A 12,879-nucleotide genomic window follows, 5' to 3' on the forward strand; every position below is an offset into this window, starting at 1 on the left:
TTCGAAAGAAAACAAATACCAGTTGAACCCAGGCCTGGCTCTCATCAGACGGAATAACTAATGAAGGCTGTTGTAGGTTACAGTTCCTCTAACAAACAAAAAGTGTTCCATGGTGTTCAGTGTTCCTTGGTGAGTATATTCAGTACTGGAGTTGCGTGCTGATGAGGACTATGAACAACCCAAACATGCATCCTTTTGGGCTTGTCTGGTTTTCATTAACATTCCAACTGTAATAGAGGAACGCTTTCAGGCTGTTTCAAGTCACTCTTCTAACGCCAACCTAGCAAGAGATGCAGGAAGAAGACAAAATATGTATTGTTTTTGTGAGATATTAATCTATTCATTTTAAATAAATTATCCCCAGCGTGGATTAACAATTTAGGAAAGATGAAATTACACTATCAAACAAAAAAGTTCAGTGGTTCCCAACCAGGGGTACAGGACCCCTGAGGGTACTTGTCACGCCCTGACCTTAGAGATCCTTTTTATGTCTCTATTTTGGTTTGGTCAGGGCGTGAGTTGGGGTGGGCATTCTATGTTTTGTGTTTCTATGATTCTCTATTTCTATGTTTTGGCCGGGTATGGTTCTCAATCAGGGACAGCTGTCTATCGTTGTCTCTGATTGAGAACCATACTTAGGTAGCTCTTTTTTCCACTTGTGTTTGTGGGAAGTTGACTTTGTTTAGGGCACATAGCCTTTGAGCTTCACGGTTTGGTTTTGTAGTGTTTATTGATTTGTTCGGCATCAATTTGGATTAAATAAAGAAAATGTACGCTGACCACGCTGCACCTTGGTCCTCTCCTTTTAACGGCCGTGACAGTACTTTTATTCCCCAGGTCGTTGCTGTAAATGAGAACGTGTTCTCAATCAACTTACCTGGTAAAATGACGGATAAATAAAATTAAAATAAACTTGGCCTACCCACAGGGTGCACTGCAAAAGACTCATGAGCTCATAGGGTTACTGGTAAAGTGCAAATGAGGGAGTACTTCAGCTGTACTCCGAGCAGAGCCAATTTCAGTTGGTGGTACAGTAACCGAAAAAGCTTGGGAACTACTGGTCTAATTAAAACCAAAACGTGGGTTATATAAACGAGCAGATGTTTTTTTTTGTGTGTGCAGCAATGACTCTGATTCACAATACAGTGCATTGTTAGATGATTGCCAACATGGTTTGGGCCAATCAGTAAATGTCACCCTCTAGTGTTTGCTGAAGACACTGCTGAGGTACAGCGGCTTTCTGAAGAGACTACAATGGTGCAGACAAGTACATTTATTATGGAGTAATAATGAGAACAGAAAATAATGAATGTTTTACCATATTGTAGCCTGAGTACTAATGATGCGGGGGTCAGCTGTTTGTTCTCCCGTACCCACACACAATTGCTAATAAGCCGAAGTTAAAATCTCAGGCCCACGCCCGACCCTAAGCTGCAAATATAGAAGATGTGCTGTACAGTTCCCTTTTTTCTCTCTTGAACATTTATAGAAGAATGACATTGTTCTTCAACATTGATTAATTTATTTGGCGCGAGCACAGTTAGGCCCTAAAGCTTAGGCTTACTCACTAATGCCAGATAAAAAATAATCAAATAAAAACCTCAATGTAGCCTATAAATATGAATTGCACAAGAAATAAACATGATTTATGGGTCTTTTAATAATGCATTGTTTTCACTTAATTCAACCCGTCCTCCACCCATCCAACCACACAATGTTTCATGACCTTAAACCCGCCCGCCCCGCGAGGCAGGGATGACAATTGGGTCTTGACAAAAGAAAATACAGTAACATGATAAGAACACACTCTGTGAGTATGGAGCACAAGCGCTGGTCTGTTAATTGCTTGCAGGGCATTTGTTTACACTGGGGCTCGGTTAGGGGCACAGCTGGTCCTCATCAAGGCCGGTCTGGGCTGATGTGTTGTATGAAGTTGTAAAAGGAAAACATTTGCAGCCCTAGGAATGCAATGGGCAAAAGATGGTACAAAAACATATCCTCCTTTTTCATGCTGCGGTGAGTTTAGGCAATAATAATGATGCCCAACACAAGTACAACGATGGCTATCCTGGACGGCTCTGTCTCACACCCTGACCATAGAGAGCTGTTTATTCTCTATGTTGGTTGTGGCATGACAGTGACTAGGGTGGGTTATCTAGGTGATTAATGATCTATGTTGGCCTGGTATGGTTCCCAATCAGAGGCAGCTGTTTATCGTTGTCTCTGATTGGGGATCATATTTAGGCAGCCATTTCCCCATTGTGCTTTGTGGGATCTTGACTATGTATAGTTGCCTGTGAGCACTATAGTAGCTTCACATTTCGTTTTGCGATTTATTGTTTTCTTTGAGTTTCACTACCTAATAAAGAGGATGGAACCATACCATGCTGCATCTTGGTCCACTCATTATAACGGTCGTGACACTCTGCTTCCACTGTTGCCTCTCCAACTCCGTTTGCATTATCTGCCTTCAAACATACAATGGGAGATAATCATTACGTTATCCCACTTTCACTTAGATAACCATAGAATACACTTTAAAAAATCACACAAGCAATTCAGTAGTTAATCAGCACATGCTTGAATTGTGGATCTCCTACCCTGCATGAGCAAACTTTTGCAGCAGTTCTGAGTAAGACGAAGGGTCGAGGTGTGTAAATATTTGTTAACAGCAGGTGCGATCTCTAATGTTAAGGAAGTGTCACATTTTTTGTAAGAATACCCCATGATAAGCTGCAGACCATACTATTTACAAGAGAGTTTCAACTTTATTTTTCGAAGCTGTCTATTTACCATCACAAACCAATGCTGGCACTAAGACCACACTCAATGAGCTGTATAAGTAAGCATTTCACAGTAAGGTCTATTGTATTCGGCGCATGTGACAAATAGAAATTCGATTTTATTTGATAGGGCCATAAGTAAACAAGAAAATGCACATTCAGAGGTGGCGCTTCTAGTGGCCGGTGATTTTTATGCAGGGAAACTGAAATCTGTTTTTAACTCATTTTTACCAGCCTGTCATCTGTGCAACTAGAAGCCACACAACTCTAGATCACCTTTAACCCACACACAGAAACTCATACAAAGCTCTCCCTCGCCCTCCCTTTGGCAAATCTGACCATCCTCAAGATTCCTGCTTACATGCAAAAACTCAAACAAGTGACGCATTCAATACGGATGTGGTCAGATGAAGCAATGCTAAGCTACAGGATTGTTTTGCGAGTACAGTCTGGAATATGTTCAGGGATTCATCCGATAACACTGAAAAGTTTACCACATCAGTCACTGGCTTCATTAATAAGTGCTTCCTCGACTCGTCCCCACAGTGACGGTACGTACATATCCCAACCAGAAGCCATGGATTACGGACAATAGCCACACTGAGCTAAAGGCCAGAGCTTTCAAGGAGCGGAAATCCCGCTCTGACCACCGACGAGCTCTCAACCAGGCAAAGCGTCAAAACAGGACTAAGATTGACACTCGTCAGATGTGGCAGGGCTTGCAAACTATCATGGATTACAAAGGGAAATCCAGCTGCGATCTGCCCAGTGATGCAAGACTATCAGAAGAGTTAAATGCCTTCAAAGCAAGCAACACTAAACCATGCATGAGAGTACCAGTTGTTCCGGACAACTGTGTGATCTCGTTCTCCGTAGCTGACGTGTGTAAGACGTTTAAACGGGTTAACATTAACAAGGCCGCATGGCCAGACGGATTACCAGGACGCTTACTCAGAGCATGTGTCTTCACTGACATTTTCAATTTCTCCCTGATCCAGTCTGTAATACTATAGTCCCTTTTGCCCAAGAACGCCAAGGTAACCTGTCTAAATGACTATTGCCCCATAGCACTCACATCTATAGCCATGAAATGCATTGAAATTGAAAGGCTGGTCATGGCTCACATCAACACAAACAGCCTAGACACCCTGGATCTCTATTGCACTCCACACTGCCCTCTCCCACCTGGACAAGAGGAACACCTATGTGGGAATGCTGTTCATTGACTACAGCTCAGCATTCAACACAACATAGTGCTCACTAAGCTCATCACTATGCTCAGTACCCTGAGACTGAACAACTCTGCAACTGGATCCTGGACTTCCTGACGCCACCAGGTGGTGAGAGTAGGCAACAACATATCCGCCATGTTGACCCTCAAACCGGGGGCCCCTCAGGGGTGTGTGCATAGTCCCCTCCGTACTCCCTGTTCACCCATGACTGTGTGGGCAAGCACGACTCCAACACCATCATTAAGTTGGCTGACAACTGGTAGGCCTGATCACAGACAATGATGAGACAGCCTATAGTGAGGAGGTCAGAGATCTGGCCGTGTGATACCAGGACAACAACCTCTCCCTCAACGTGAGCAAGACAAAGGAGCTGATCGTGGACAACAGGGTATTATGGGCCATATCTCATCGATGGGCTGTAGAGGAGCGGGTCGAGAGTCTCAAGTTCCTTGGTGTCCACATCACCAACAAACGCTCATGGTCCAAACACACCAAGACAGTTATGAAGAGGGCACGACAGCATCTTTTCCCCCTTAGGAGACTGATTTAGCATGGGTTCCCAGATCCTAAAGAAGTTCTACAGTTGCACCATCGGAAGCTTCCTGACAGGTTGCATCATTGCCTGGTATGGCAACTGCTCGACATCTGACCATAAGACCATCCGACCAGTACATCACTGGGGCCAAGCTTCCTGCCATTCAGGACCTATATACTAGGCGGTGTCAGAGGAAGGCCTTAAAAATGGTCAAAGACTCAGTCATAGACTGTACTCTCTACTACCGCACGGCAACTGGTACCGTTGCATCAAGTCTGAAACCAACATGACCCTAAAACAGCTTCTATCCCCAAGCCATAAGACTGCTAAATAGTTAACCAAATAGCTACCCTGACTATCTGCATTGACCCTTTTTGCACTAACTCATTTGACTCCTTACAGTCGCTGATACTGTTTATCTATCCTGTTGCCTAGTCAATTTACCCCTACCTATATGAACATATCTACTACCTCAATTACCTAGTACCTCTGCACATCGACTCGGTACCGGTACCCCGTGTATATAGCCAAGTTATCGTTAATCATTGTGTATTTATTCCTCCTGTTGTTAATTTTCTATTTTTCTCTCAGCATTTTTGGGAAGTAAGCATTTCACTGTTAGTCTACACCTGTTGTTTACGAAGCATGTGACACATCAAACTTAATTGATTTGATTTGAAAAGGGAGACAGCAACATAAGGTGTTAAAAATTGACCATCCTAGGTAGGATGGCACATTAGTGCAGACTTGGGTTCCCTCCATTGTTTCTGTTTTTCTGTAATTGGACATACTAAAGTGAACCAAGTTGGAGCTGGTCAATGTATGTCCCAAATAAGCAGTGGCGATTTTAGCATGGAAATCTTGGTGGGGCAAACTCCCACCATTCATTGCACTATAATGGTGACAAATAGTGCCCACAAACTGTTAGGGCCTACATAAAGCTGTCCCAACAGCAGAGCTTTTTTTTCAGCACCATGAAGTGAATCCTTACCACCGCTACACCTGGCTATCAGCGGAGGCTTGTCTGGCTGCAAAACAGTTAATTCAGCCTCATTTACTGCCCTTTTAAAAACATGGCTGATATGGCTGACTTGTTTAAACAAATGTGGTTTCTACTGACAATTGAGATGTACAAACTATGGCATAATGGGATGATGAGCGTATAAGAAGCAATCCATAATTTTGATTAAGACATTAATGAGCGAGCTAGGACGGACGTAGTCAATATAACTATTTGTTCAGCATTTTTTAAATGTACAGCGACATAATTCAGAACATGGGACCTTCTTACAGTATTCTCCCAGTACACCAAGTCAGACCTGTAGGATAAGTAAAGGGGGCATATAAGCAGACAATTCTCTGGATTTATGGTGCTTCAAGAGAACTGCGAACTCTGAAAAAAAGGTTGAATCATGATGTCAGTGGAATTTCGAGTTTGATGGATGTATTTTCCCAGTCGGAGCTAGTTTTTTTCTGACTTCCCAGTTGCTTTGAACTCACTGAAGTCTGAGATTTCAGAGTTTCCAGTTGTTTTGAACCTTGCAGAAGTCATGCTGGATTGACAGCATGGCCAATGTATTCAACCTGTTATGGCTCATGGAGTTGAATGTTTATCCTTCTTAGCTTGGAAAAGAGACCGTTAAACCCAGACTTTGACCACACACCCACTCCACTGAATAGTCGGCTAGTGATTGCTTTACAACGCTTGCAGTTAGCCACTGATTCCTTCCAAATCTCTCATTGTTGAATTTGTGATTCCAACTTGTTGTGTAATGTTTATGTCTAATGGCCGAAAAGCACCGATAGGTTTTATCTATAATTTCTCTTCATAATTTCTCTTCATATGACAAGAATTAATAAGTATTTGCCAGTAGATTGTCGACTTGATTCATGATGATGACTGCTAACTTGCTAGCTAAGAGTTTGAAAGTATGATGCTGACATGATCAGTCCAAACAAAGCTACGGTAGATATAACGTGATTTGACGTCATTTTATCTGTGGCCAATGACCTTGAGCCTTCTTGGATGTGTATTTCTAATGTAACTCTATAGCAGCACCCAAGGGGCTTGAATTTTCGAGCTCTACCCATAGATTTTGCGGTGACGTAGTGTCCCCATGAGTAACAGAACACTGAGCCAATCACGGCGCAACTAGAGAATATTACCAACCCCTATACTCCATATTTTCCGCTGGCTGCCCCACAACCACAGAAAGCACTGAGCAAGGCTGAAACACCTACATTTTGGAGCTAACTTACTCAAAAAAGCAAAAAAGAGACCATGTTTGTATGCGGCTTAATTAACTCAATTATTATTATTATTATTCTTACATTTGTTGCAAACTGATATGTGACACGTATTAATGCCAAAATAACATGCAAAAATGAATGACGGGTCGCCACTGCAAATAAGTGGTGGTGATTGGGGTTCAACAGGCCTTTATTCAGTGGTTGTTTTAATTTGCTGCTACTTTGGTTGCAACTCAGATTCAAAAGAATCCTTCCCAGCAGAATCAGGTTTAATTACTCACCTGGGGGGTACTATTCAGTAAATTGTTAATCTGTCTTTCCAAAATATTGATTACTTTGCTGTGATGCATAATCCAGTTCCAGTAGTCATTATTCATTTAAAATTATAGAATGACCTAGTACCTTGGTGCATTTATGCTACATGATAAAAATGCATGCTTACAATAGTACAATTCAGGGTACAATAGGTGGACATCACTCCATTTGAAGAAGTTTTAGTAAACTGTGCACATTTTCAATACCCCTGAAAATCTCATGGCGGCACTCTTGGTCTTTTTGTGTTCAGATACTGCTGTAAGCGGTCCATTATGAACCGAAGAGTTGACTGAAATAAAGGTGAGCTTGTGCTCTTCGGCGGGGTGGCAGTGGCAAGCACTCACTGCTATATGACTGGAGCTGTTGTCACAGGCCTAATATACTGTATCAAGCCTTTTTACATTTGTTTGTAGAAAGTGTAGTTAAGGTGCTGCACGGGATATTGAACGCTTCGAAACCACACGCCCCTACTTAGAGCACGTGACCTTTAGAAATCCAATCCCCACTTGGAAGAAAAATAGTTTTCCGTTACCATAGTTACAAGTACATTACACGCTCAAATCAAGAAGAAGAGTAAAGTTTGCCACAGCTATTGTAGCTACAGTAACGAGCTAAACAAATCAAATACATTGTTTCCTTGGTATTGCATAATCTCTGTTTAGCAGATTACTAGTAAACAAATCAACATGACAAAAGAGTTCGAGGATTTTGAGAGTTTCTTGAAGAATGTTGATGAAATAAGTAAGTACTGTACCAGCACCACCACCAGTTATTAATCCACAGTAACGTTAGCTAGCTGACGTTAGGTAAGTGTGCGTTCGAGTTTGAAGCTAGCTAGAGTACTAGCTACTAGCAACTAACGTTAGCTGAGTGTGAAATTTGTTAGGGACAGATACAGTCAAGTCAGTTTAGCTGACTGTTCTGGTGAAAGACATAAGACCAATGTAGTTGGCTAACGTTAGCTCTAACTTTAGAATACTGTATCTACCGTTAGCTAGCTAGCATCTAGGCTTTCGGGGCAGCCAGTAGCCTAATTTCTGGAAAGCAGTGGCGGCCAGTGCCGTTTATGATGCGGGAGGACGATTTTCTTTTCTATTACAGCATGTTGGATGACTGTCATTCACATTCCATGCACCCAGTTCAATGAAACATAGATTTAGGCTACTACATGATACTAGAATTTTCCCTATACCTATAATGAGGTTGCTACAACCTAGTTTATGAATGAACGTTTACAATGTAGGTGCACACAGGTAGAGATAAACATTTTAGATGATAGACAGTGACACATGCAATACCCCCTTGCACACTCGTGTCTGCATCTAGCTTATCTAGGGTGTATTGGTCAAATTCAGGTATTTTTATGCCTGTTTCGTTTTCTTCTATTTAAGAAACGTTTTTCAACAGAATCCGTGGAATGAATACACCCCTGATCATGCATAAACACAGTTCACTTTCATAGCAGTCACGTTGTAGTCATTCTAGCCTCTATGCATCACTACTCTGGACGGTTCTGACTTAGAATATGTGGACAACTACAAATACCTAGGTGTCTGGTTAGACTGTAAACTCTCCTTCCAGACTCACATTAAGCATCTCCAATCCAAAATTAAATCTAGAATCAGCTTCCTATTTCGCAACAAAGTATCCTTCCGCGCTTCAGCAGGTATATTTCACTGGTCATCCCCAAAGCCAACTCCTCGTTTGGCCGCCTTTCCTTCCAGTTCTCTGCTGCCAATGACTGGAACGAATTGCAAATATCACTGAAGATAGAGTCTTATATCTCCCTCACTAACTTTAGGCATCAGCTGTCAGAGCAGCTTACCGATCATTGCACTTGTACACAGCCCATCTGTAAATAGCCCACCCAACTACCTCATCCCCATATTGTTATTTATTTTTTGCTCCTTTGCACCCCAGTATCTCTACTTGCCCATTCATCTTCTGCACATCTATCACTCCAGTATTAATACTAAATTGTAATTATTTAGCCACTATGGCCTATTTATTGCCCTACCTCCCTAATCTTACTACATTTGCACACACTGTATATAGATTTTTCTATTGTGTTATTGACTGTACGTTTGTTTATTCCATGTGTAACTCTGTGTTGTTTGTGTCGCACTGCTTTGCTTTATCTTGGCCAGGTCGCTGTTGTAAATGAGAACATGTTCTCAACTGGCCTACCTGGTTAAATATATATATATTTTTTAAATAAAATCAGACGGTGTCGGAGAAAGGCGTGAAAAATGACCAAAGACTCCAGCCACCCAAGCCATATACTGTTCACTCTGCTACTGTCCGGCAAACGGTACCTCAGCTTCGACTCTCGGACCAACAGGCTCTGCGACAGCTTCTACCCCATATCCATAAGACTGCTATATAGTTAATTAAATGGTTATCCGTTCAATTTGCACTGACCCTATCTTGCAGTGACTCTATGTAAACTCACAAGACTATACAGTACATACACGTTACATACTCACACACTGACACTCACACAACAGCCCCACACATTCACATACATTACATACATGCACACACATACAGTACATGTAGATAACACACGTATAACGGCAACACAAATACACACATGCATACCGACACACACACACACACACACACACACTTTTACAGTCATTACATGCTGTTGCTACTCTGTTCTTTATTTTTACTCTCATTATTATCTATCTTGATGCCTAGTCACTTTACCCTGCCTTCATGTAAATGCATACCTCAATTACCTCGTACCCCTGCACATTGATCTGGTACCGGTACTCTCTCTATATATATACTCTAGCTTCATTCTTGTGTATTTTATTCCTCTTGTGTTATTTATTATTATTTCCTTTTTAATATTATTTTTTAACTCTGCATCATTGGGAAGGGCTCGTAAGCAAGCCTTTCACGGTAAAGACTACACCCATTTTATTCGGGGGCGTGTGACAACTAAAATTGTATTTGATTTAATCTCTTTAGTTTACTCTGTAATCTGTGATGTTCTTATACAGGTGACCTGGTCAAGGATCTGAACTCCTCTGATGTAACGTCTCAGCAGAGAGCTGTGGAAAAGGCTGATTGCTACATAAGTACCTTGAAGGAGAAGGAGGAACCATGCAAAACACTCCTCAACAGGACAGTGATAAACACCAATCGCTCACAACAGGCACCTGCACCGACGGTAACAGCTCAATACTCACTCTCGCTCTGCACAAAGCAAGCACATAATGACTTTTCAGATTGTATACCAATCTACTTGAGGTCTTTCCTGTGGTCTGTAATAGGTTGGTTACGTGTGCATTGTATAACAGCAGGTACATTTTAGCATCCTTTCGTTTGGCTAATTAGATGTTTTTGGTCTTAGAAGTTACGGTTGAGTAATTTGATGTGACGCTGCAGAAACGTGTGTTTTTGAATATTTTTCTTCTATTCTTTTATTTCAGGGTTCACAAAATGATCCCAGTTCAAGTGCAGGTGTGTAGAGCTAAAATGGGTCTCTCTTTTGCTGTATGATGAGATTATAAGGTTTGGAACAACTATATAAGCAATCATTTAGGAACCACTCCTTCATTTGAGCATGGTACTCAAGATGTGTAGCAGATTGCGATCTGTGAAACTCACCTGAAGTGTCTCCGCTTGCGTTGACAAATAGCTAGATTTTTGGTAGCGCTACTGGGTAAGATGCTTCAGTAGGGCAGTGGTCCGTGTTTACGAGGCAGAGATCATGGGTTCAAGCCTCGGTATGAGCCGAGGAAGTGGTACTCGCTAATAAGTAAGCAGCGTGATGTCCTTCACATTTGCATAAATCAAACACGAAAAGTGTTTGCATAAATCAAACACGAAAAGTTTGGGTAGCGTCTGGCTCTGTATTACAGTGCATGTATCTCAAGTTAGGATTCGTCCCTTTAAAGGGGCCATCTGCGATTTGTAAACAATGTTATTGTCAACAAACACTGTATAGCCTCAAAGCACAGTTAAAACTATCATTTTGATCTCATGGATGGTCAGTCAGTCCTTGAATCCATAGCTCTGTCTATGAATTTGAGAGTGTTTACATTTCTCCAGCCACGTCCCTCAGCTGTTTACCAAAACGCTGGCGGGATGGCCACTTTATTGTTCTTTGAACTGCAGATTGCCCCTTCAAGTGCTTACATGGTACTACATCATACTGCCCAGAGCACTGGGTCTATTTAATCTGCAACTCCACCTTTAATTGCGCTATCCCTAAACATTTGTTTAAAATAAATAAATAAATCCCTAAACATCAATCGGCTTTACTCAGAATAAATACGATTCAAACCTAGTAAATTGCACCACACAGTAAATTCCAATTCAATAGCATATGGATGCCAATACCCTTGACTGGATTACCAAGATCAGCCTGTCAAGGTTCGGTCACAGTGTTTTATTAAATTGTATTTTCTTTTTTGTTAGGAGTTAGATTAGCTTTAATATTGCAGATAGATTGGGGGTTCTATCATTGTAATTGTTTGGAAATGATGCAATCTCCCCTAACCCATACACCCCTCCCCTAATTGGAGTAAACTAATGGACGACAATGCATAGGCTTCTACTTCCAGCTTAATCATACTATATACATTTTACGGACACTGTATATTTTACAATAGTTATCATTTTTTATTTGTTTTTATTTGTTTTTAGTCCCACCCTTCAGCTACTCTCAACCCCTCCCATCTATCCCTGTGAAACATCCGTTTTTTTCTAATTACCATATATTTTTCAACCCTGCTGTAATTTTACTAAGAGTAGTATTATATTTGTGCTATTTGCAGAGTTGGCTCCAGGTAAAGTTGCAAATCTTCAGCTATTCCTGAACCTATGACCAAAAGCAAACTACGTATGGGCAGTACCAAAACAATTGATTTAATGATTCTGTCTCTTCGCAGCAAAATGTACAGAGCTGGGATGGTTGTATTCCCCATATGCATAACATACTATTGATTGCAAGAATTTTATATCATAATTTGAATCAGTTCACAAACCATGTGCCATGGAATCAGTAGATCAAAAATCTCTTCCCAACTATTTTGCAAACTGTATGGCGCAGCTGTTAATTTTTGGGTCCTTAAATTAAACTGGAATACTTTTATATTTAGCACAATTTTCTTTAACCAAATTTGGTCTTTAATGTAGGGTTGACTGACAGGTTCCTTATCTTCTCCCCCTTCCACTTGCCTCTTCCATTTTCACGGTAATGCTGCAATCAGTTGGTTGTATTTTTGGATAGAGCAGACATGTCTATATATTTTGTTAGCTGCATGTGTGACATAACTCCACCAGTCCAATTTATGATATCATTAACAAAGATGATAGATTAAAAAAAAAAAAGTTTTATCAGTTACAATATATGAGTTGGACCATAATATTTGTTGTAATATTTGTTTGGTCTTTTCTGGTAGATGAAGCTGAAATTGCAACCAGCTTTCTATGGCTTATTTTAAAAAAAATAGCTGGAGATATTCTGTAGATGATTTCATTTTCAAATAAACGAAAGTGAGAGGTTGTAATCTGAATAAAGGAAAAAGGGAATTTTTTAAAACCGGGGTTAGCCATTCTTACTAATCTGCTGGAAAACCAGTTCGGATTTAAATACTACTTTTGTATGTCTGAAGCCTTTAGTGTAGAGGTTAAATTCTTGAATATTTAATCATATCAGCCCTCCAAATTCCTATTCATTATATATATACAGTGGGGAGAACAAGTATTTGATACACTGCCGATTTTGCAGGTTTTCCTACTTACA

The 12,879-nt window shown here is 40.9% G+C and overlaps 1 protein-coding gene across 2 annotated transcripts in view; it reads left to right on the forward strand.

Annotated features, from left to right (window-relative positions):
• The first annotated feature begins 7,653 nt into the window (after positions 1-7,653).
• ttc12 (tetratricopeptide repeat domain 12) overlaps positions 7,654-12,879 on the forward strand; it is a 37,561-nt gene continuing 32,335 nt past the window's right edge. Inside the window, exons 1-3 of one of the 2 annotated variants that reach the window (XM_055879429.1) lie at positions 7,654-7,856; positions 10,127-10,296; positions 10,559-10,589. In XM_055879429.1, coding sequence (XP_055735404.1) covers positions 7,802-7,856; positions 10,127-10,296; positions 10,559-10,589 — 256 coding nt within the window. In that variant the 5' untranslated portion in view covers positions 7,654-7,801. Of the gene's footprint in view, positions 7,857-10,126; positions 10,297-10,558; positions 10,590-12,879 lie in introns of those variants that run through there. The other variant, XM_055879430.1, reaches the window with a different exon arrangement.

The sequence above is a fragment of the Salvelinus fontinalis genome, chromosome 24 (assembly GCF_029448725.1).
Source record: "Salvelinus fontinalis isolate EN_2023a chromosome 24, ASM2944872v1, whole genome shotgun sequence".
NCBI classification, from domain to species: Eukaryota; Metazoa; Chordata; class Actinopteri; order Salmoniformes; family Salmonidae; genus Salvelinus; species Salvelinus fontinalis.